At 39.7% G+C, this 24,096-nt stretch overlaps 1 protein-coding gene across 5 annotated transcripts in view; it reads right to left on the bottom strand.

Annotated features, from left to right (window-relative positions):
- The window catches only part of LOC150085655 (catenin alpha-like), a 499,984-nt gene that overhangs the window by 207,621 nt on the left and 268,267 nt on the right, over window positions 1-24,096 (bottom strand). For all 5 annotated transcript variants that reach the window (XM_090374159.1, XM_090374158.1, XM_090374157.1 and 2 more), the window contains 2 exons: window positions 22,667-22,823; window positions 1,494-1,694 (listed from right to left, as the gene is read on the bottom strand). In XM_090374159.1, the coding sequence (XP_090230285.1) occupies window positions 1,494-1,694; window positions 22,667-22,823 (358 nt within the window). The remainder of the gene's footprint in view (window positions 1-1,493; window positions 1,695-22,666; window positions 22,824-24,096) is intronic.

The raw sequence follows: 24,096 nt of genomic DNA on the forward strand, positions 1-24,096 counted from the left end.
GTCAGGTCTCATCAGGGGCCCGATGGCCAATAAGCAAGATGAACAATGGGCACAACAGACTACACTATACACGATCCACTCACTTTAAATCTCTGGCTTGACAGGGTACTGTCACTCGATACAGAGAACACCGCGGAGATGGGAGAAATCCCAGGAGCCGCTAGACCCTCAACATACCAAATACCAAAATTAGTTGCGGTCATTAGTAACACCATGATTGTGGAAGTAGTTATACCATCAATATGTTGTTGCTAAACAATCTGTCTAAAAGGATTTGGGCAGAATAACCATCCCAATGGATACTAGTAGACCAACAAAAGTCATTATCTTTAAAAGCTACTCAGAATATTTTTAGGTGGCTGTTCCAATCAAGAGATCTCTAAATTGGAGGCATTTCACCATTTTTAGTAATCCAGCAACAGAATCTGGGTATTTTTATATCAAGAAGGGTGATAACTTGCCCACGGGTTTGGTAGATAGGAAATATATCACCAGAAAGGTTGGAACATCATTGCTCTGTACATCTGCTCGAAGTCCTTTAGGATAACTACAGTTGCAATTTTTCATCTCAAAATGACTCTGTTCTTGAGCACGAAGGCTCTGCTGGTGGAAAGGCATTAGTGCCCAGGATTCTTTTGCCCCTCGGGGATTTGTCTTTACCGCCCAGGTTACCAACCCTACCATGGGGTCGCAGGAGTGGTGCCAACAAGTGACCAAGCAATCAGAAGAATAAAGGAGCGGTATGTGGTTAGTGGAGATAACAGTAGTGTTCCAAGCAGAAAAAGTTCAGAAACACTTACTACTTGCACTAGAAAATTGCTTGGAAACTATTGTTTGTCACTCATGGCCAAAGATTCCATGTTTTCATACATTACAATGCTTTTGGCAATCCAACTGCTAGGTTTCATACACTTCCTTCTACCTCTATAAGGTGAAATACTGATTGGTTTTTGCCTCAGAATATGTCATATAATATAGATTTATCATCAAGACTTCATGGTCTGGTTCACCAGTCAATCTGAAAGGATCAGCCAACAATGAGCTAATCATAGCATGTAATGATGCTATGATGATTAGCTGCATATTGTGACATATAACAGTGCAGCACATTCTAGCTTCCATATTAAAAGTTAGAATTTAACACCAAACATTTAAACACTTTATATTTAATGTTTACTACATATTGTACTGCAACTATGATGACAAGTAGACTATTCATTTCTTATGTGGCATTACTTCAAGTTTATTGAAGAGATGTCATATTTCCCATTTAGTTACTAGCATGGCATTCACTGTTTCTTTGAGTATAATGTCAATACCCATTGTGATAAAACTGTGTTGGTGATTAAAACAGAATATTTCATAGAATGCAGCATGCCATTTCACTACAACTATACAATATTTATGGATAACAAATTAAACAAAATGGGGAAAAAAATCACTTTCTAGTATTAAATAACTGAAACCATAAAATAACGTGGTGGAGGACTTACCTTGATCCCTGAGAACAGCCACAGCTTTCAAAACACCTTCTGTATAAATTCCAGGTTCATAATTATCCATTTCAGCAGCAACAACATTAGACACACGAGCAGAACGGCCTCTAATAGCTCCAGCTGTTCTATCTAATGTATCGGCATCACCTTCTTGTAGAGCTAATACACATTTATTGACATCTTCCAATATATGGTTTTCTAAAATGATCACAATTTCCACAATATTAAACTCATTATACAAAAAAAGAAAACCAACAAGATCTGTCTGTCACATCTTACAAAAATTTTATTTTTAAAGGATACCATTGAATAAGAGCTCTTTTAAAGAATCAATTAAAATAACTTGAAAAATCAGCCCAACTAATGATCTACTTTAGAAAAGCATTATTACAGTTTAGAATTACCTATTCTATTCTGATAATAAAACAAAATTTTTAGATACAATTTTTAGAAATTTTAGTTCAGAAATGCTAAATACAGTAAACTTTACAATATTTAAAATCTTAATTGATTCCAGATTGTAAAGTGCTGGATTTAAGATTTACAAAAAAAACAGAAATAAATTAAATCAATATTTTACAATCCAGCACTTGTACGACAATTGCACTTGTTTTTAAGTATGAATGAAAAAAAAAAAAAAAAAAAGATACTCCTGCAAGCATCTTATGATGCTTGCAGGATTTAAACTGCAATGCAACAGTCATTTATCACATCAGAACAACTTGCTTTGTAAGTTGCCCAGAGATTTCACTACTTTCAAAAGATTAATTGGCCATTTGTTTGAAATATGTGACTATTATTATTATTATTATTATTAGCTATATGGTGCAAGGAAGCCTGAGGTTTATGCTGCACCAGCCAAAAAAAAAAAAAAAAAAATTCAGAATTTCCCTGAGAGAGAGAGAGAGAGAGAGAGAGAGAGAGAGAGAGAGAGAGAGAGAGAGAGAGAGAGAGAGAGAGAGAGAGTCAAAAGTAGAATGGGAATCACTAAGAAAGAGAAGAATGATGATATCCAGCTCAGGACCCTGGGCGTGCCAAGCCCAGATATGAGCCCCCTGGGACTAGTATAACAGCAGGTTGGCCTATGACTAAATGGTCCCTTGTTAGATCGCAAATAGTCGCCAATCATAACATGCAGGCAAAAACAGTTTAAATTCTTCAAACAGGTCTCTTGAGGTTGGGTATATTCATATTGTAGTTTTAAATGTTTTTCACCAACCTTATGAAGAAATAAAACACAACGAAAACGAAAACTGGAATCTCGATATATTTGCCTGTATTTACAATAAATTATATTTAACTTTACAACTAAAATATATGAAATATACATATAAAATATACAGGGTTAAGAACAATAAAACACATTAAGATATACTAAATTAAAAGCGATAAAACCATAGCTTTCGAAGGCTCCTGCCTTCTTCTTCAGCGGTATTTTCTTTGTTCTGCGGTGCATCTTTAAATACCAGCAGATTCACGGTACTCATCATGTGTTCCGTTCTCTTGTGGTATAGAACCGGAAGTGGCTCGGGAGTGGGTCATATGGAACTGTTCATCCCTTCTGAGGATAGTAGCTTCAAAGAGGGGATGGATCCGCGTTCCTCTATCTCTATTAATGTTCACTGTGGAACAGATCTGCAAACTCTCGAGCCACTTGCGGTCCCAGAACTTATGCGCCCGATCGGTGATGATAACATCGTCCGGGGAGATCTGGTGCTGCTTCTTCCAAAAATGTTCGGCCACGGCGGACTTACCATACTCCGCATTTCTTATTGCCTTAGTGTGCTCCCCCAGATGATCTTTGAGACGGCATTTTGTTTCCCCTACATAAGACTCCCCACAATCCGGGCATATAATACTATACGACCCCACTTGCATTCTCTTTTTGAATGGGGTCCTTTACTTGTGACACGATTGTGTGCAGCCTCTGCCCTGGAAGCTGCACACAACACGTCTGATAATTTCTTAGTATTGTAGTTATATGATCGGTTAGACCCGGATAGTAGGGAATATATGCAGTGGATACTGGCGTAAAAGATTCACCTCTCCTCTGATTTCCTTTAATATATTTTTTCTATAATCCTCTGGGGATAGCCACATTTTGTAAGATCCGTCTGGATGTGTTCATACTCTATCTTCCTATCCTCGGAGGTACTACAGTGTGATTTTACCCTGTCAACTAATGTTCTAACCACACTGTTCCTATGATGGCTGGCCTGAGCTGAATTGTAGTGCGAATATTGACCTTTACACATCGATTTCCTATAGACCTTAGTCTTTAGTTGTTGGTCTTCCCTACAGACCAACACATCTAGAAACAGCAAAACTCCTCCTTCTACCTCCAAGGTAAATTGTATGAATGGGGAGAAGCCATTTAAAATATTCAACACCTGATCTTCACTCCCCTGTCGAATAATTGAAAACGTATCATCTACGTATCTTTTCCAGGGGTGCATAGGGAGAACACCAACATTAAATATTCTAGACTCTAGCTCCTCCATAGCTACCCCCAGAGGATTATAGAAAAATATATTAAAGGAAATCAGAGGAAAGGCAAATCTTTTACGTCAGTATCCACTGCATATATTCCCTACTATCCGGGTCTAACCGATCATATAACTACAATAACTACAATATAATTTATTATAAATACATAGTTATCAAGATTCCAGTTTTCGTTTTCGTTGTGTTTTATTTCTACATAAGGTTGGTGAAAAACATTTAAAACTACAATATAAAACAGTTTAAAGTTGAAGTGAGCTGTAATGTGGTATATGAAATTAGTTTTCAAAGTTAATTTAGCGAAAGTATCTAGTACAAGTAGTGAAATACCACAATTTGTTACAAATTCACGACTGTCCCGCTGTGAGAATTAAAACCATTTACCTTGTCCATAAGCTATCATGTTAGCAGAATTTGTTAGTGAGAATAACAGGGAGGACAAGCACATTGCACTTTTGATACCAAGTAGATCACTTGAATATTCCATCAAAACACGTCGTCAAAGGCGGTTAAGCTACGGTGGGGAAGAAACTTCAGTTGGATCACTGTGTTCATCATGCAGTAGATCTCTCATTTTATGAGGAAAGTCAAGATCGATGTGCCTAAAAATCATTGGGTTAAGGGATTACGTAAAGTTAAGAAAAATGTTCAGAGTGATATAGATTTGGCTGAGAAAAATAAATTCTTCAGCTAAAATTGAGACAGGGAACGACACTTAAGCGAGAATCTTGTCATCATGTTCAAAAGAAATTAGAAACGAAAACATGAATTTTAATCCTCTTGCCCAAAAAATTACTTCTGGGTAGAGAAACTGCCTCGTGCAGATGGTGATTTCAGAGGAGATAATACTTATATACAGAAATAACATTTAAATTACGCAAAGATTTCCTTTTTGCCAAGGAGAGTGATATCAATCGGAGTTCAATCAGATGGATACTGTCTAGATGGGATCTTCTTGAAGCCATGGTTTTGGAACTTGGAATACAGAATGAGAAATTTAAGGAATGGATACAATGTATGCATGAATCCACTCAGAATTATAGGCAAGATACGGATAACCAAAAAAATTTTAAACTTTATGTAGTTAAGTAGTTAAGAGTGACACAACTTCTGTTGCAAAAGACATTGGCTTGAAAGTGAGTTTCCTCAGACGATGAAGCAGCTAGATCATATGATGAGTATGTTTTATTAATTCAAGATAATGACGACTCTGTACTTAAAAGTAGTGAAGATGTCCGAACTGCTGTGGATAAGGAAATGAGAAACTTGTTGAGAAGAGTCAGGATGTGGAAGGTAAGAAAAGTATTTGATCATGGCATTGTTTTAGAGACAAACTAAAAAAGACATAGAAGAAATAAAAAAAAGTGCGTACAACTGACACAGCTTGGATTAACTTTTGGATTTCCCAAAAGACCGGGAATGAAGTTAATTGTCTATGATGTCAGTAATGAAGTTCAGACGGATAATCTTCTATGTGATATGTATGAGAAAAATCTTTTGCATTTGGGATTGACAAAAGAGGAGATGTTTGCTGAGGTCACTGTTCGCTTCCTAAGTAGAAACAGGAGTGATACAGGGAATAACTGGATTTTGGATGTTTCACAAAGAATTAGAATGTTTCTAATGCAATGGCAGCACTTGTTTGTTGGACTGATGTCATATAGGTTAAACAATTTCTATCTTGTGACTGCATGTTACAACTTGTCAGGGTTTTGGGCATACGTTGCCAGCGTCGTTCAGTGAAATTCAAGATAGACAAAGCACAAACAATAGACAAAGACTGGAAGAATCTCTCTCAAACAGTTGTTTCTCAATTCTCAACCAACCAAATAACCTACCGACCTTCTCTAGTACAATGTGGGAAGCCACAATTGATATCATCCTGGTCACAAGATCCACAACACCTTTCATCCTGGACAGTTAGAGAAAGCTGGACCGCCATATAATAACTTTACAGCTGCATCGATCAGTAAGCCTACAACCAATTATAAGGAAAACTCTCCATAGATTTGCAAATCACAAGGCACACTGGTAGCAATTTAAAGATTCACTGATCGTGGCCACACGCTCTCTCTCAACACAGTTAGACTCAACCCAGACCAGCACCAAAAGGCGATTGTAAGCCTAGTCACTGAAACCTCAAATAACCTTGAATGGGTTGAGCACACTGAATTCTGATGGGATTCTTCCACTTGTTCAGGTTACAAACCTAAAGGGGCATAAATTCAAATTAAGAAAGGACAGATGTAGAATAGATGTGTGGAAATTTGCCTTTAGCCAGTGGGTGGTTAATTGCTGGAACAAACTTCCATCTGTCGTTAAGTTGATAGTTGAATAAATTTAAGGAGGAACTGGACAGGCATTTGGAGGGAATGGTGTGATTTTTTTTTTTTTTTGGCTGATGCTGCATAAGCTCATACACTTGCTTTCTTGCATCACAAGCCACTACTACTACTACTACTACCTCAAATAATTAAAAGGAAGAAACCTTCTTTTGGATCCGTACTCTGGTGGTGCCCAGAGCTCCAACAACTGCGATGGGACATTTACACCAGACGGAAAAATTTTCAACGCGCAAGATGGACGTGGCCGGAAGCGGAAGTAAAGTATCTCAAGCAGCACTACCGAATGGCAAGAAATGAATACACAGCCCTGATTAAACAAAGGAAGAAGCACTCCTGGGAGCACCTAGCCTCTACAGTTGGAAATCTACAGAGAGATCACAACAAACTCCCCAGGGGAGAAGTGATCCCAGCCACCAAGGCGCCACAAGGCACGTATACAAAACCATGGTCCGAATCTATAAATAACATCCTTGACGCCATGTTCCTTCAACACGTGTCACCAAACACCCCAGAGCAAATACTACTATCTGAGGAAAACAGAACATACATCTTCCACTTCAGCTGTGGTGTATGTTCTGTTTTCCTCACCAAGGAAGAACTGGACACCGCTGCAGCAAAAATAAAAAACAAATCTTCAGGAGAAGATATGCTGGAGCTCAAGATCCTAAAGAAGGGGCTGCTGAAACCATCCCAAATGACTTAAACCTCTTCAACCATTGCCTTGAAGCAGGCCATTTCCCAGCATTATGGAGATCTGCAAAACTAAAGCTTATTCTCAAGAATCCAACAAAATCCCAAGACCTTCCAGAGTCATAAAGGCCCATCGCTCTTCTATTCATACTAAGCAAACTCCTAGAACATCTTCTATGCAATAGAATATAAATTCATTACTCCAAGGCTAGCCTTCACTCTGAAAACCAATACAGCTTTAGGAGGGGATACTCCACAGTGGATGCCTTAGAGAATATCATCAAAGCAACTACCACTACCAATCATAAATACTTCCTTGTCATTTCAGTCGAATTTGCCAGGGCGTTTGACTCCCACTGTTGGCCAAGCATCCTCAGCAGACTCCGGAAGGCCAAACCACCAGCTAATTTGTACAATTTTATAAAAACATATTTCACAAACAGAACAGTAACATTCAGTGCTCCGTACTGCTCAGTCACACGACCAGTCTAGAGAGGATGCCCACAAGGCTCAGTACTTGGCTCACTTCTCTGGAACATGGTGCTCAACAGCTTTCTAAACCTTGACCCTGATGATGTGAGGTCACAGGCCTATGCAGATGACCTGATCCTGGCAGCAGACTCAAGAACTCAACTAGAGATCTCTGCAAACTGAACTATAAATATCCTACAAGACTGGGCCACCCAAAACCGCTTAAAGATATCCCAACAAAAACCTGCTCCATCCTACTTAAAGGTTCTCTCAATATCAGAAGGCCTCCCCAGACAAAGATTCAGGAAACAACAATTAAGCTTTCCACCGAACTTAAATACCTTGGTATTCTGCTGGATAAAAATCTGTTGTTCACACCCCATCTTACTTACCTCCAACGCAAAATCAAAAAATATTCAGCACTAATAGCTAGTCACTCGCAGCGACTGGGTGCTTAAGAAGAGGACCCTAGCCCTCTTCTATAAGGCAGTCTTCTCATCAGCAATGACATACGCATCAGGAGTCTGGTTCCACAAGGCATTAACAGCAGTAAACAAAAGGAAGCTGGAGACCATTCAACGTTCAATCCTATTGACAATCTAGAGAGCCTACTGCACTGTAAGCACCTACACTCCAGGTCCACTTGAGCGCTCTCCCACTGGACCTGGAGATCATCCGCTGTGGGTTGCTTTATCAACTATCCAAAGGCAGAGCAATCACCTGCCTAGACTACACAACTAATCCGGCGAACGATCACACTCGAGAAAAAACGCCTTCTCACCCACCTACAGCAGGCCTGGCAAACCCGCTGGACGACTTCGACAAAAGGGGAATTCACCCGAAGATTCATACCAGATAATCAACTAGTGTTTCCCAAAAGCCCAAACTGGTTTTCACCAGGACTGCTGACATCTTACCTACTCACGGGACACAGCGCAATAAGAGCAAAACTCTCCAGTTTCGGATTGAGTGACACCGCTCTCTGCCACTGTGAACAGCCAGAGACGTGGGAGCATCTCATGCACCACTGCCAACTATACGAACACCTCCACTTTCTCTTAATAACCAGAATATATTTCTCGCCAATAAACCAAGAACAATATCTCTTGGAGAGCGAGGAGAATTATAAAGCCACAGTTTGTACAGGATCTTCTTACTAGAAGAAGGACCATACCCACAACCTTAGCAGGAATTTTCCTACAAACCAATCGTTATCCAGAATAAATATCGTTAGATGCCTCAACCAAACAAAAACCTAACAGCTACAATCTGAAGAACAACAAATCATTAACTGAACCTGGATTTGACCACTGGCTTAAACTGGAGCCATTATCTGAACTTGACCACTCACACGGACGGGACATGTCCCAGGAATGGCATAGGAAGACCTGACAAAAACATTGTGCAGATTGCTGCCGAAACGTCATTTGGCAGGCAATCTGAACTGGGTACCCTCGCCCGGTTCACTTTCCATCCCTTCCCGGGCCTATGCAGATGACCCCTTGGTAGGGGGGTATGGTTACTCTGTACCCTTCACCCCTGCCACTCCCTATTTTTGACTGGTGAGGCATGGGCCTGCTCCACCAACTTTTGGGGTTATCTTCACTTTCAATATATTTTAATATATTTTAAATACAACTCTGCCATTCGGCCATATTTAGTTTATATGGATAGTGTTCTTGATAAGTCAAGAGATTTGCCTGTATTGTTTGCAGTTGAATCTAAAGCCAAGAGTTCACTTTGGTTCAGTGGCACTACTGATGATATAGGTTGTTGTTTTGGTTTTTAGGAGCATTAGCAACTAAGGCCATATTGCTCCGGGATACACGGTAGTCATTCCCTGACCTTTCCGCATCTTCCATATTTGGTAGTGACGGGCTCGAACCCCAGTCTATGATGATAGAGGAAATGCTTTAGATGATTTGACAGTGGAGCGGAAGCGTTTATGGTTCACAATCAACCTGGGGAGGAGTCCACCTTTGGACAGTAAATGGTGAATCAAACATAGACATAACTCTTACAAACTCAATTAGCACTAGATTTGTCTGTGGATGCAAAGTCAAATCTGACTGGGTACTGAGTGATCATCATGCGATATTTTCTGAAATCAATATACACAGGGAAAACAGTGTTGGCCTGAATCAATTACGGTTCTTTTTTTTGTTAAGCATGCAAACTTGGATAACTTTGAGAGAAGTTTTCAGCGGGCCATGATTGTGATCTGTGAGTTCTCTAACATGACAGGTGAAAACTTTGTGGGGTTTTTGCAAAAATTTATCTATGATGCGTGAGTAGCTGCTATGAAATGGAAACAGATAAAACATAGACCAGTTAAGTGGTGGACACCTCAGCTGACTCTATTGAAAAAACAGGTTAATAGGACTAGGAAGCAATTTAAGAAGAGCAAACGTAGGGATGTGCCTTGGAAGATATTCGATTAAAGAAAGACTATCAAAGTGCTCGTAATAAGTATGTCCACACTATTGCTAAACAGAAATATGACTGCTGGAAAATGTTGGTGAAAACAGCAGGAAATAATGACACTTGGGGATTGGTTTATAAAATTTGTACTACCAAATTCAGAGCAGCTGCTGATGTTATATATTCTATTGGCAAGGGTACCACTGAGATGTGTAGATGGGAAGATTCCATGAGTGCAATAGTAGATCACCTTATAGGTAATGAAAATATGGCTGATAACCCATGTGTTAATCTAGAACAGTGTTTCTCAACCTTTTCGTTGTTGCAGCACACTTTTAAAGACACTAAAATTTTGCAGAACACGACAATCGCAATTATACACATATATATTATATATTATATATATACAATATATATTTATAATACTATATATATATTATAAATACACTGGTGTTCAAAGAAAGTGCACACCCTTTAAAATTAATTGTCATCCAAATGACGTAAGTATATGCAACATTTCTTACAGATTGCATCGGATAAGATCGACACACACACACGTGATGACATAATATTGCATCAGCTGCTACTTTCAGCTATATAAGCATGCTCTGCAAGAGTTGCAGTCATTCCTTGCTTTTGTCAGGATGCCAAGTTATGTGCAGTTGATGCCACGAAGAAAGAGTTCTATTGTTGAATTATGTGAGGAAGGGCGTTCTTCCCATCATATTGCTTATAGAGTGTCTTGTAATCAATCGAGTGAGTTAATTTCTTTCCAAACTCAAGAATGCTGGTTCTGCTGATAGGAAAAAAGGAGCTGGATGCAAACGGGTCTCTATGCCAAAACACAACAGCTTTTCAAAGCGCTTATGCCTTAAAAAAATGTAAACCTTCTTCATCTGAGCTGAAAAGAGAATAGGAAGAACATACAGGAGTGATAGCAAGTGCAGTAACAGTCAGAAGACGCCTCTTCAAAATTGGACTTGTAGTCAGTCGTCCTAAGAAGCACCTCCTCACACAAAAAATGAAAAAGGCCCGATTAATTTGGTGTTAGGAGCATGTCAAATGGACCCCCAAGCAGTGAAAGTCAGTTATTTCTCGAATGAGAAGAAATTCCACCTGCATGGCTCTGATGGGAGACAAACAATTCGCCGTAGACGTGGTGAAGAATACCATCCAGACTGTATGGTTTGTGTTTATGTTTTGGTTTTATTGGCGCATTAGCTACTAAGGCTATAATACGCCAAGACCATGTCATTTATAAAAAATTTTAAACTTTCAGTGACCTAATTATTTAGGTCACTATGTCAACAAGTATAACAAAAAGGTAAACTTTATAAACGAGTAAAAATATTTATTGATTTTAAAAATTTAAAAATAGCAGACACATTGTCATTGTCGGATAAAATCTGACTGAGTGTATACGGCTCAGTCAGATGATTAAAAGCGGTGAAACGGATATTACTAAAATCTAGACAATCAATTAAAATGTGTCTTATAGTTAAAATTGTACCACAGGACACACACATAGGAGGGTCACAAGCCCTCAGCAAAAACGAATGAGTTAAATGACTGTGTCCTATGCGGGTCCGGGCAAGAACAACTTCCTCCTTACGATTCCTGCGCAGACTAGACTGCCACGGTTCAATTACAGGCTTTATTTGATATAATTTATTCGCAGTCTGTCTATTCCACGAATCCTGCCATTGGGAATGTATTTTCTCGTGGATTATTTGCCTGTAGTCTGTATAGGGGACTGACAGGCAGCGATTATTATCGGGGACTGCTGATTTGGCTGCGGCGTCAGCCAAATCATTTCCCCTAATCCCAATGTGGCTGGGAATCCAGCCACATTGGGATTAGGGGAAATGATTGAACGCGAATATGACATCCAGAAGCGGATGTCATATTCGCGTTCATGGAGAACGTGAATCTTCTGCTGAATGCTAGACAGAACTGGATGAGGATTATACCTCACAGATATTAAAGCCTGTAACATGCTAAGAGAGTCGGAATATAAAATGAACCGTTGGTATTGGCATTTACTAATATGATCCAAGGCTAACTCTACAGCGTGCAGCTCTGCAGTAAATATGCTGCATTCAGAGGGAATCTGCTCTGATATAGTCCTGTCTGTAAAGACACCGGCAGATCCCACATATGATTCTGACTTCGAACCGTCTGTGTAGACTGGCGCGAAGTCGGAATAATCAGTTCGGTGTGCTGAATGAAGCTGCAGGTAGACGCATGATGGAGTGTCCGACTTTGCCCAGTTTCTAAGCGACAAGTCGCATGCCGGGACACGAGCATGCCAGGGTGGAAAGGGTTGCTTTGGTGTTTGGGCAACCTTGTCTACCTTCATATTAAGTTCTTTGAGTAGCTCTTGGAGACGAATACCAAAAGGACGATTGGCAGTCTTACGGGTGTTGTACAAATTTTCCCATCGTGGCTCAAAAACGAATGGCCACGTAGGATGGTCTGGCAGGGATTTCAGTTTTAAAGCATAGCTTAAAGACAACTGCTTACGTCGAAGGGATAACGGTGGTTCGTTTGCTTCGACGTATAAGCTCTGGACAGGAGATGTGCGATATGCTCCAGTAGCGATACGGAGGGCCTGATGATGGACAGGGTCCAGCCATCGAAGGGCACTGTCTCTGGCTGAAGTATATACTTGGGACCCATAGTCTAATTTGGATCGCACAAGTGCACGGTACAGCCGTAGTAGGGTGCATCGGTCTGCACCCCAAGATAAAGAGGAGAGCGAGCGGAGCAAATTAAGGGCTCTTGTGCACTTTGTGCAGAGTTGACGGATATCATCCAAAAAGTTCAATTTTTTATCGAATATGAGTCCCAAGAATTTTATGTTCGCTGCTACTGGAATGGCATTTTGCCCGAGCCTTAATTCAGGTTCAGGATGAAGACTACGCTTGCGTCAAAAGTGTACGCAAACGGTCTTCTCCGGCGAGAACCTGAAACCATTAGAAATTGCCCAGGAGTTCAGACTATCAATGGCTTTCTGCAGTTGTCTTTCAATTACCCTCATGTTGCACGACTGGCAAAAAATGCTAAAGTCATCAACATAGAGGGCACTGTTTACAGTTGGAGGAAGTTGTTCTGTGATGGAATTTATTTTTATGGCAAAAAGCGTGACACTTAATACTGATCCTTGTGGTACTCCCTCCTCTTGGCTAAAGGAGCGAGAGAGTGAGGATCCCACACGAACTTGGAACGATCGATTGGCTAAAAAGTTTTGAATAAAAAAGAGCAGATGCCCTCTTAGGCCTAGGCTATGTAAGTCTTTTAAAATGCCAAATCTCCAAGTTGTGTCATACGCTTTCTCCATGTCAAAGAACACCGACACCAAGTGTTCCCGTTTTAGGAAAGCATCCCGGATGGATGCTTCCATTCTAATAAGATGGTCCAAAGTGGACCGGTTCCTTCGGAAGCCGAACTGGATGCTAGAGAGAAGGTCATTTGATTCTAAATACCATATTAAACGAGAATTGACCATTCTCTCCAGGATTTTGCACAGACAGCTAGTCAGAGCAATAGGACGATAGTTGGTGGTGACCTTTGGATCCTTTCCTGGCTTAGGGAAGGCAAGAACGATTGCCTTTCGCCAGGAGTCCGGAAACTGCCCTTCAGTAAAGATTCTGTTATATAGAAGGAGCAGACAATCCATAGATTTTGGTGAAAGATGTTTAATCATTTCATAATGGATGCCATCTGGTCCAACAGCACTTGCTTTGGAAAGAGTGAGGGCTCTTTTCAGTTCCTCTATAGTGAACGCCCCATTGTAGGGATAGAGGCCTTTGGTCTTAAAATTAAGTGCTTGTTTTTCCAATTTATGTTTCAGGACCAGGAACTCTGGGGAGTACGAGGATGTTGCGGAGATGTTAGAGAATGTTTCCCCAAGAGCATTGGCTATTGCAGTTGGATCTGCAATAGCGCATCCATTATAATCTAGGATTGAAGAAGGGTGGGATGTATATTTCCCCTTCATTTTCCGGATTTTATCCCAGACTACCTTAGAGTTGGTAGACTGGTTAATAGATGATGTAAAACGGATCCACGATTCCTTTTGACTCTGACGGCGGATATATCGTGCTTTGGCTCGTGCACGTTTAAAGGTTGGTCGTGGTGGGATACCGGCGGAATATCCCCCACGCCTTGTTTTGAGCCTTTTTTGCCGCTGTGCATTGTGAATTCCACCAAGGTTTAGGAAATGGTGGAAACCGGGCAGATGTTTTTGGAACAGCATTCGCAGCTGCTTGGACAATATTTTCTGTGATGTACTTGACTGCATCATTGATCGGCTCTTGACTGACTGTGCTAAGATCAAAATTTGCCTGATGTTGGAAGGCAGTCCAGTCAGCCTGATCAATCTTCCACCGTGGTAACCTGAAGGGAAGGCATGGTCTCCCACTGTGTAACAAGGTTATTACGGGGAAGTGATCGCTTCCGTACGGATTCTCCTCCACTTCCCAAGTGAGTGAAGGGAGTAGAGAAGGGAAGCAGATAGAGAGATCAATGGCAGAAAAAGTACGGGTAGGCATGTGGAAGAAGGTGTTTGTTCCAGTATTTAGAAGGGAAAGGTCATTGTCATTGAGCATTCGCTCTATGACTTGTCCCCTTCCGTTGATGTTAGCACTACCCCACAGGGTGTTATGTCCATTCATATCCCCGAGAAGTAAGAAAGGGGGAGGCAACTGCGTTAGAAGATCATCAAGGTCTGCCTGGGAGATGTCAGTCCCAGGTGGCAAATAGATAGAGCACACAGTTAATAAAAATCCCACTGAAAGGCGAATTGCGACAGCCTCTATGCTGGTTGTAATTAGCAAGGGCTGCACTGGGGTCTGGTTACCCACAAGGATAGCCACTCCCCCATGTACAGAGCCATCCGCAATTCTATCCTTTCGAAAAACTGTGACGTTGTGCATGGTGGGATCATCATTTGCCTTTAGATATGTTTCCTGCAAGCAAAAGCAAACTGGCTCGTGCTTTTGCAGGAGGGCCTTGATGTCATCAATATTTCGCCGGAATCCACGACAATTCCATTGTAGGAATTTAGCCATTATTTTGGCTTGGTGGGTCCATCAGGCGGCTTCCGAGGTGCTGAGGGCTTACTTTTATCAGTCTTGGATTTATCTTTTTTGGGGAAGAAAGGACGCTGTCCCGTGTCCATTTCCTCCTCCGCAAAGAGTTCCAAGACCGACTCGTCGGGTACCTCCTTCTGCTCGACATCCATCTTTTCTTGGGTTATAGGGGGGACTTCCCCTTTCTTATTCTTATCTTTCGTAACTACCTTTGAAACTTGTGGAGCATTAAGAGGTACCGATATAGGAGTGGAACTGATTGGTCCTTCTGTGCAGGTTTTTGAGAACTTAATAGATACCGCGCGATGGGAGTGAAAGACTCCTTTGGAGGAATGGTCATGTCCGTCTGAGTTCCGACGGAACATCTTCCTGCTACCTTCTGGGCGTAGGTAGGTTTGTTGATATTCAGGGGTTTGACCGATTTCCTTGCCTCCTGGTATGATATATTTAGCTCTGCTTTCAGCCGTTGAATTTCTTTTTCTTCTTTCCACCTCTGGCATGCTCGTGAATAGGCCGGGTGTTCGCCTTCACAGTTAATACAGGTGGGTTTTGCGGCTGATCATGCTGATGTTTCGTGGTCCTTTGCACTGCATCGAGCGCATGCAAGGACTCCGCGGCAGGCCATTTGAGAATGTCCATACTTCTGGCATTTAAAGCACCGCAAAGGGTTCGGAACGTATGGACGCACTGAACAGTTGATGTATCCAGCTTTTATCTCGTCAGGAGGTTTAGGAGAGTTGAAAGTCAGGATAACGCTCCTGGTTTTAACTATTTTTCCATCCCTTCGCGCAGTAACTCTCTTGACGGCAATAACTCCCTGGGGTTTTAATTCGGAGCAGATTTCCTCCTCGGTTACGTCAAGAAGGTCCCACTCCGAAATGACACCTCTCGATGAATTGAGTGTTCTGTGTGGTGTCACTGTTATAGGTATTCCTCCGATTGATGTTGTTCGGAGTAGATGTTCAGATTGCCTGTCATTTTTAGTTTCAATTAAAAGGTCTCCAGAACGAAGCCTTTTAACTTATTTGGGTGAACCTGCTAATCCGTCTAACCCTTTTTGTATAAAAAAGGGCGACATTTTACCAATTGGTGTCTCATTGGTAGAATGCATAATTAAGAACCTTGGGACTGGCCCTGATGGTAGTTCGGTTCGCTGCCTCTTATTAGCAATAATGCTATCTGCTTCTTTATCAATTGTTTCAGATAGGGACCGGGTTGGGGCCCCTGAAGAAGTTAGTTTATCAGGATTCATAGAGTTTTTTATATGGTTCAGTGCCCGGGCTCCCCACCCACCACGGAGCCCAAAGGGACGCCCACTACCCGGCATGCAATAAATGCGCTCGGGAGTGGGACGCCAGGGCTACCCAGACACTATACCCGCACCGCCGCCAGCCTGAATCCTGTCCCTCGGACCATGAGGGTAGGGGCGTGGCATTGTCACGGTTGACCCTCGCAGGCGAGCCTACTAGCCGATTGATCCTAGCCGGGCCTTCCAGGACCACCCGTCTTGTCGAAGCAGGGGCCAAAGTGGTGTATTGAAGCTGGGCCCCTCAACCACCAGGATCCCCCTTTCCGAATTTCCACGGGTCGCAGTGCACGGCAAACACGCCGGATTCCATTGATGTAAGCCTGGAACCTGGGCTGTGGGCGTTGGATCCCAGTGACGCTAGTCTGGAAGTCCAGCAGCGTCACTGGGAGGTCCCCTCACCACGTACAGGTGCCCACGTCGAGGGGCCAGACTGTATGGTGTCTACAGTGAAATTCCCTACTAGCCAAATGATATGAGGGTGCATTTCATATTGTGGAGTAGGTCACCTGCAGTTTATAAAAGGTTCCGTAAATGCCAATGAATACCTGGCTATATTGGAAAGCAAATTGCTGCCAACCATTAGAGACCATTTCAATCTGCCAAGTAACTGCATTTTCTAGGATGACTCTGCTCCTTGTCCTCGGGCAAAAAGTGTAAGTAGGCACATCTGTAGTTACTTTAGCTTCATTTCTGCATTAGAGGTTCAACAGTATGTGTTTTTACCTTTGTTACAGGTGAAAAAATGGTTTGAAGAACAGTCCATTACAACTCTTAGCTGGCCAGGAAACAGCCCGGACCTGAATCCTATAGAGAACTGTTGACATAGAGTGCAATCTGCAGTTACCAGAAAGAAACCAAAGACTCTTCGTGAACTTCAGGAAGCCATAATTCGTGTTCATTGGAACCATATCAGTTGATTATCTTCAGAAATTGATCTTGTCAATTCCTCGACGGTGTGCTGCTGTCATCAAGGCCAGAGGCAGTTCATCTAAATATTAGTTTGGACCTGGTGAATTTTTCATTTTGTTTTCCATTTAAAATGATAAACTGAAGCAAACTGAGGGCTTCTGATAACATTTCAGCCATAATTGTCGTGTTTACCAAAACTGTTGTATAAAGGTTGCAAATGCTTATTTAGGAATATTTTGAGAGTGCCTGTCAAATGTTACTTAGCTTTGCCTTAACTATTAATATCTTTTGTTTATATTTCTATTTGTGATGCTAGTCATTAATGTAACATACCATCGCGAAAAAGTGTTAGAATTGTGAATTCCTAGGTGGCAGACTTTCTTTGAACACCTGTTTATATATAAATAAAATTATAAATAATATATATATATATATTATATTTATAATATCTATAATATTTATTTTTATACATATATTCACAAACCAGAAGTTAATTAACCTTATTTCTGCTGGATATACTTAAAGATACACTTATTATTTGTTTTAAACGCTTTTAAATGTTCTTTTTTGAACATGCATGAATTGCATAAAAATTAAAAGGAAAGAAATGATTAAAAAGAATATAAATGAAATTTAAAAGATAATATGTATAAAATTAACATTTAAATATAAAAACAAACAAATATACAATTATAACATTTTAATCAGTGAGACAGTTTGGTTTGATGGAAGCACAGTTTTTTAATACGAGAATTTCTTGTGGATAGGCTTATTCTTAGCTCCTCTTTTGCTAACCTCTCTCTCTCTCTCTCTCTCTCTCTCTCTCCATTTAATCTTGTTTAAAGCAGAAAACCCCATTTCGCAGTAGAAAATGGCAATAGAATTCTAATTGCCTTTTCCGAAATTCGTGGCTATTCATTTTGAATTTTACTAATATTTTAATTTGCTAATATTCAAAATTTGCTAATATCAGCGTTATTAAAGTGAATTTTCATCAACTGATCACTGTTGATCTCAGTCAATTCTTCTGGTGAACCTGAAGCTGAAAAGGTAATTTTTGGAAAAGCATTCCCAGGAGTACAAATTATTCAATACCATGTTAGCATAATTCTCCAAGTCAACTCTTGATCTACCAGCAATTATTGTTGTTAAGTCATCTGCAAAAGCAATTATCTTTGCATTTAAAAAAGACTGAACTAATTAGTTAATACAGTTTGTAAACCTTCTATAGAAGGTTTCTTGTTACAAATGGGTCTCTTATCCACAAATATTTTGTTATCAAGGGATGGGAAGTAATGCTCAATTTTTGTCGTTAACAGCTCAAATGTTTCACTTCTTACATTAATTATTTTAGAATAATTCATTTGGGCACTTAAGGGTAACATTTATCTTTTTTTTTTTTTTTTTTTTTCCATTTACATATATTTTTCATATACTCAACTTTTCTTTAAAGACGAACAACTTGTCAGCAGAATTGAGTAAATTTTCCTATGGGCCTTGCACACTGATATTCAATTCATTAAGTTACGCAAATAAATCTGCTAGAAAAGCAAATTTACACCAAATTTCATCACTTAAATAATCACAAGATTTTGATTGCTCCTGTGAAAAAAATGAGCATTTCCTCATGAAACTCATACATATGCATAAGTACATTTCCTTTTAATAGCTGCCGAACCTCAGTATGCATCATTAAATAAAAAATTATGCAGACTTCAATTCCTCGCATAATTTTCCGAAAAAAAGTTATTTTTTGTGGTCTCCTTTTGATATAATTACAAGTTCAAATTGTACAGGTTAAATCAGGTACAACTGTCTCCACTACTACAACTTCTCTGTGTCTAAAACAGTGTTGTAATAATATTTGAATTGTGTCATTTTACTAAGTTTACAAATCCTTTTAGTGCTCCTGTCATCGTGGGAGCACCGTTGGTACAAATGCCAACACATGACTTCCACAAAATATACCACACTTTTCTAAATAATTATTCATTACTTTGGAAATATCTTGGTCAGTTGTTCTTTTATTGAGTTTTTTTTTTTTTTTTTTTTTAATGGAAACACTCAAACACGAGAGGTATTAGAACCTACAGTACTTAGTACCATGCTTAGGTTGGAGGTTGAGAAGACGAAAGAAGATATTTGTTGACATTGGACTTGAACTTCTGTAGACTGTAATTTTGAGGAAATACATATGAAGGAAGGTTGTTCCAGAAAACGGCAGTTGAATAAATAAACAAGGAAGATGAAAAGTTGGTTCTGTGAGTTTGAAGTTGGACAGTAAATGGATGTTGGTGGCATGTGTTCGGACTGTTTTGAAAGAGAGAGAGAGAGAGCTGGAATTATAGAAGCCAATTCAGAAGAACAGTGCCAATGGAAGTATCTGTAGAAGAGGCATGCAGCAGAAACAGTACGTCTATAAGACAGCGAGTGGAGAGACTCTGTTAGAGATGAATCATTAATTAACTGAACTTCCCTCTTCTAAATGGAATCAAGAAGACTGAGAGCGGTTTTGGGGCACCACCCCAGCTGTGGGAACAATATTCCATGGCAGGGCAGATTTGCGATTTATACAGAGTGACCAGCTGTTTGGAAGAAAAGTAACGCCGAGAGCAAAAGAGAAAACCAAGTTTTTTAGATGCAGAGGAAGCAATGTTTGTAATGTGCTTGTGCCAAGAGAGTTTAGATGTCAGGGTAATCCCCAAAAGAGATATATCATTTTGCCTAGAAATCGAAGTGTCACTAAAGATAAGCATAGGAGCAGAAGAATCCTTTTTGCGAGATATAAAACAAGACTGAGTTTTAGAAGGGTTGAAATCAACCAAGTTGTCTTTGCCCCACTGGAGAATTACCTGAAGATCGGCATTTAAGGAATTGGTAGCAGATTTTCGAGAAGTTGAAGCTGATTGAGCAGGACAAGGTTTCTCAAAATGGAAAAGTGGAATGCAATGTGCTATCATTGGCAAAACTTGGATAGGATTTCCAGTCAATGGAAGAAGGTCATTAATATACAAGAGGAAAAGAGTGGGGGAAAGAACTGAACCTTCGGGGACACCAGCATTAGTGGAGATGTTAGAAGACAGAGAGAAAACTGGATAAGCAATTACTAAAAACAGTTGGCAAACCATAAGATGTAAGCTAGTTTAGATGACCTTCATGCCAAACACGATCGAAAGCCTTTGAGATGTGTTTCACTGAACCTTTCCATTGAATTAGTCCATAAATCGGTAACATAACCCAGAATATCACCAGTGGATCGACACTGACAGAATCTACACTGGCGATCGTTGATCAGACGGAAGGTTTCTAGGTAGTTTAAGAGTTGGTGGTTAATTGATTTCTCCATTACTTTAGAAAGAGTAGAAGTAATTGCAATGGGTCGATAATTGGATGGGAGGGATTTGTCATTCTTTTTAGGAACTGGCTGGATATGAGCAAATTTCCCAGCAGAAGGAAAAACACCTTTGGAATAAGAAAGTGAAAAAAGGCGGCAAAGAATAGGAGTAAGTTCAAGAGCACAGGTTTTGAGAATAGTGGAGAAATATCATCGGGACCTGAAGCTTTCTTAGCATCAAGATTCGTCAAAATCCTTCTGACATCCTTCTGAAGGAAGACCACAGGAGGCAATTGAATGGAGCATGTTGGGAATGGTGGGAGGTGTTTTACCAAGATCATTAATACATGAGCTAGAAGAAAAATGGGATGCTAGCAGGTCAGCTTTATCCTTGGCTGAAGTGACATTACAACCATCTGGTTTGGACAGAGGTGGGAGCAGAGATGGGCAAAAGTTGCGGCCAATAGCTTTGGCAAGAGACCAGAATGCTCAGCTACCATTAGGGCAAGAAGAAAGTTTTCTACTGTTAGCCTGTTCAAACTCTAGTTTGGACTGATTAATAACTGTTTTACAATTGTTGTGAGCTTTGGTGTAGGCAGAAAATGAAACTGGCGAATTATAAACAAGCCAATTATGATATGCAACATTCTTCTCTTGAACAGCCTTATCACATTTATTGGAAAACCAAGGTTTAGATAAATGATGAGATTTTAAAGTGGAGTGTGGGGGTTAAAGGATTCCATTCCTGCAAGAATAATTTCACTGAAACGATCTGAACAAACGTTGATATCAGAAGTTTTGAAACAGTAATCTGACCAAGGAAAAGAAGAAAAAAAGTCTCGCAGGTCATCCCATCTTGCATTCTTGTAATGCCAAACAACACGAGGTTGGGAATATCCATGAGATAAAGGCTCCATTGGAGAAGAGATAATCACCAAGTTGTGCTCTGAAGTGTCTAAAGGACCTCTCGCTTCAACTGTGTACTTAGAAGGGTTGTTTGTGAGAAAAAGATCAAGCATATTGGTTATAATCAAATATTTATGGCCTTTGCTGGCCATAAATGTTTTAGTGCTACCAGATTCCTCACATATTTTGGCAAATAACGACTTTGCCTTGTCCAGAATTACCACCTGTGTAACAGGAATGTTATTCTGGTTCATATCATCAACCCACAACACTAACAATTTCACCATTTTTACCATTGTCTCACTGCATGAATAAGTTGTTCTGGAGGATGACACACTTGTTATCCCTGTGTGTGTGCGTTTTATTTTATCAACATTGTTCATAATTGTTGATACAGTAGAAGGTGCTAAACTCAATGCCTTACACACACACACACACACACACACACACACACACACACACACACACACACACACACACACACACACACACACCTGACCAATGTTGACCAGACTCCATGTGACGATCACACCCATTTTCTCCTTTACATTCTTTTTGGCCGCCCCCGGCACAGAAACTGCCCTACACTTAGAGCTCATGGTTACAGAAAAATTATTATTAATGAGAAATAACACTGTGTAACCCATTAACAATTGAGGGAAAACTCACAATGAAACAAACATGGCTCACTGAATGTAAACAATGTGAGCCCTGGGGCTCACATCTGGTGAGTATGGGCTTGGCACACCCATAGTCCTGAGCTGGATATCATCATTCTTCTCTTTCTTGGTGATTCCCTTCTACTTTTGACACACTCTCTCTCTCTCTCTCTCTCTCTCTCTCTCTCTCTCTCTCTCTCTCTCTCTCTCTCAGGGTAAATTGGGAATTTTTTTTTTCCCCTGGTGCAGCATAAGCCTCAGGCTTCCTTGCACCATATGGCTATTAATAATAACTCTTGGCATAGCTATCATTCCACCCACAATCCACCACGAAAAACAAAAGAAACGCCTAGTGTGTATTTGGACTTGCAGGTGTTGCTGCAAAGTGTTACTGAGTTGTGATTTTTTTGTTATTTTCAATTGTTTCAGGTAATATTTTGAAACAGTTAATGTGAAAAGTCGTAAAATGGACCATTGTAAAACGGGACCTACCTGTACTTTAACTTATGAAGAAAATTTTATAAAACTCACCAGAAACAGCTAAAAAATCATCAATTGTTGTAATATCATCTACAGCCTCAGTCAGAATGCGAACTTGATTTTCCCAAGCTTCTTTAAAGGCATCCATATTTTCTTGTGCTACTTTTGAACGAGGACGGGCAGCAAGAATACGGGCAGCATTGATTACCTATAAAAAAATTAATTTAAAAAATTCAAATGTTCTTAATTTCTAATGTATAAAATAAACAGTGAAAAGACAATATTCTGTATTTGTGCATTTCAACCTATGTTACTGATTTTTCAGGTTTCTAGGGGAGTAGGGAGACAACTATGGGGAAATATTTCTTAAAAATCATAGATCACTAAAAAAAAAAAATTTTTTTTTTATGTGAGAGTTGAAGGGCATGACTAAGTCACTCAAATTTCTTATAAAGAATGTACTAGAGTGTGTGTTTTCCTGATTAAGAGTTGAAAATCTTAAATGAGTCCCCATTGAAATAAAAGGAATGCAGTCTTGTCAGTTAACTGTTTTCACTTATTCATTTTGTTAGCTCACTTGAAGATCTCGAGAAAGACTAAAATATATGGTTTAAAGGTTTTTAAGTTTTCTTAATGTACTTTTTTAGTTTCAAGAAATTTAGGCAATTAAGTTAATTACATGCAGCAAAATATTCTACTTTATCTTTTTGTGGTTTTTTTCATTTTATTTAAAACAACTCTTGCAAATTATAGGTCAACGAATAAAATAGTAAGTAAATAATTTAGAATAGTGTTGGGTATATACTGGTGGTCTGTGTTATCCGAGGATAATTGGTTCCAGAAAATTCCTTAAAACGGGGACCAAATTTTCGTAATGTGTATTATGTCTACTTGTACATAGCAAAAAAATGGATTGAAGGAACTGAAAAATGAGACAATTATTTCATCAGAAATTTTTTTATTATAATCTGTTGAACAATGTTAGATTAAGTCATCATCAATCATTTTTTTGTAGCCGGGTTAATTTTTGTCTATATTTAACCATTGGTTAACACTTGCCTCGTCTAAATCTTTGCATCCTTCAATATTCTGAACTGAGTTGAAAATATCAGGAACGATTTCTAACAGTGTTATTTAAGTCTCCCACTTCGAAGTTATTTTCTGCAATTACAAAGTCATCGGGCATTGTTTTTTTTTTTTTTTTTTGGAACAATTTTTTAATTGTTTCGCTTTTAACTTTCACCCATTCAATGGAAATGTTATAAATAACATCTTTAATTATTACTGACTTCCAAAATAAAAGAGGATTCTTTTCTTCATTGATAAAGTCCATCATTAAAGTCTTTCTATACAATTGTTTCAAGTTCCCAATCACTCCCTGGTCCATAGGTTGTAGATAAATGGCAACAATATCGCTATTTTCTCCAGATAGAGTTTCCAATGGAGGATGGGATGGAGCGTCACCTAATAACAAATTTGCT

Source organism: Mastigoproctus giganteus, chromosome 5 (genome assembly GCF_048544385.1).
Source record: "Mastigoproctus giganteus isolate SK-2022 chromosome 5, ASM4854438v1, whole genome shotgun sequence".
In the NCBI taxonomy this organism is placed as follows: domain Eukaryota; kingdom Metazoa; phylum Arthropoda; class Arachnida; order Uropygi; family Thelyphonidae; genus Mastigoproctus; species Mastigoproctus giganteus.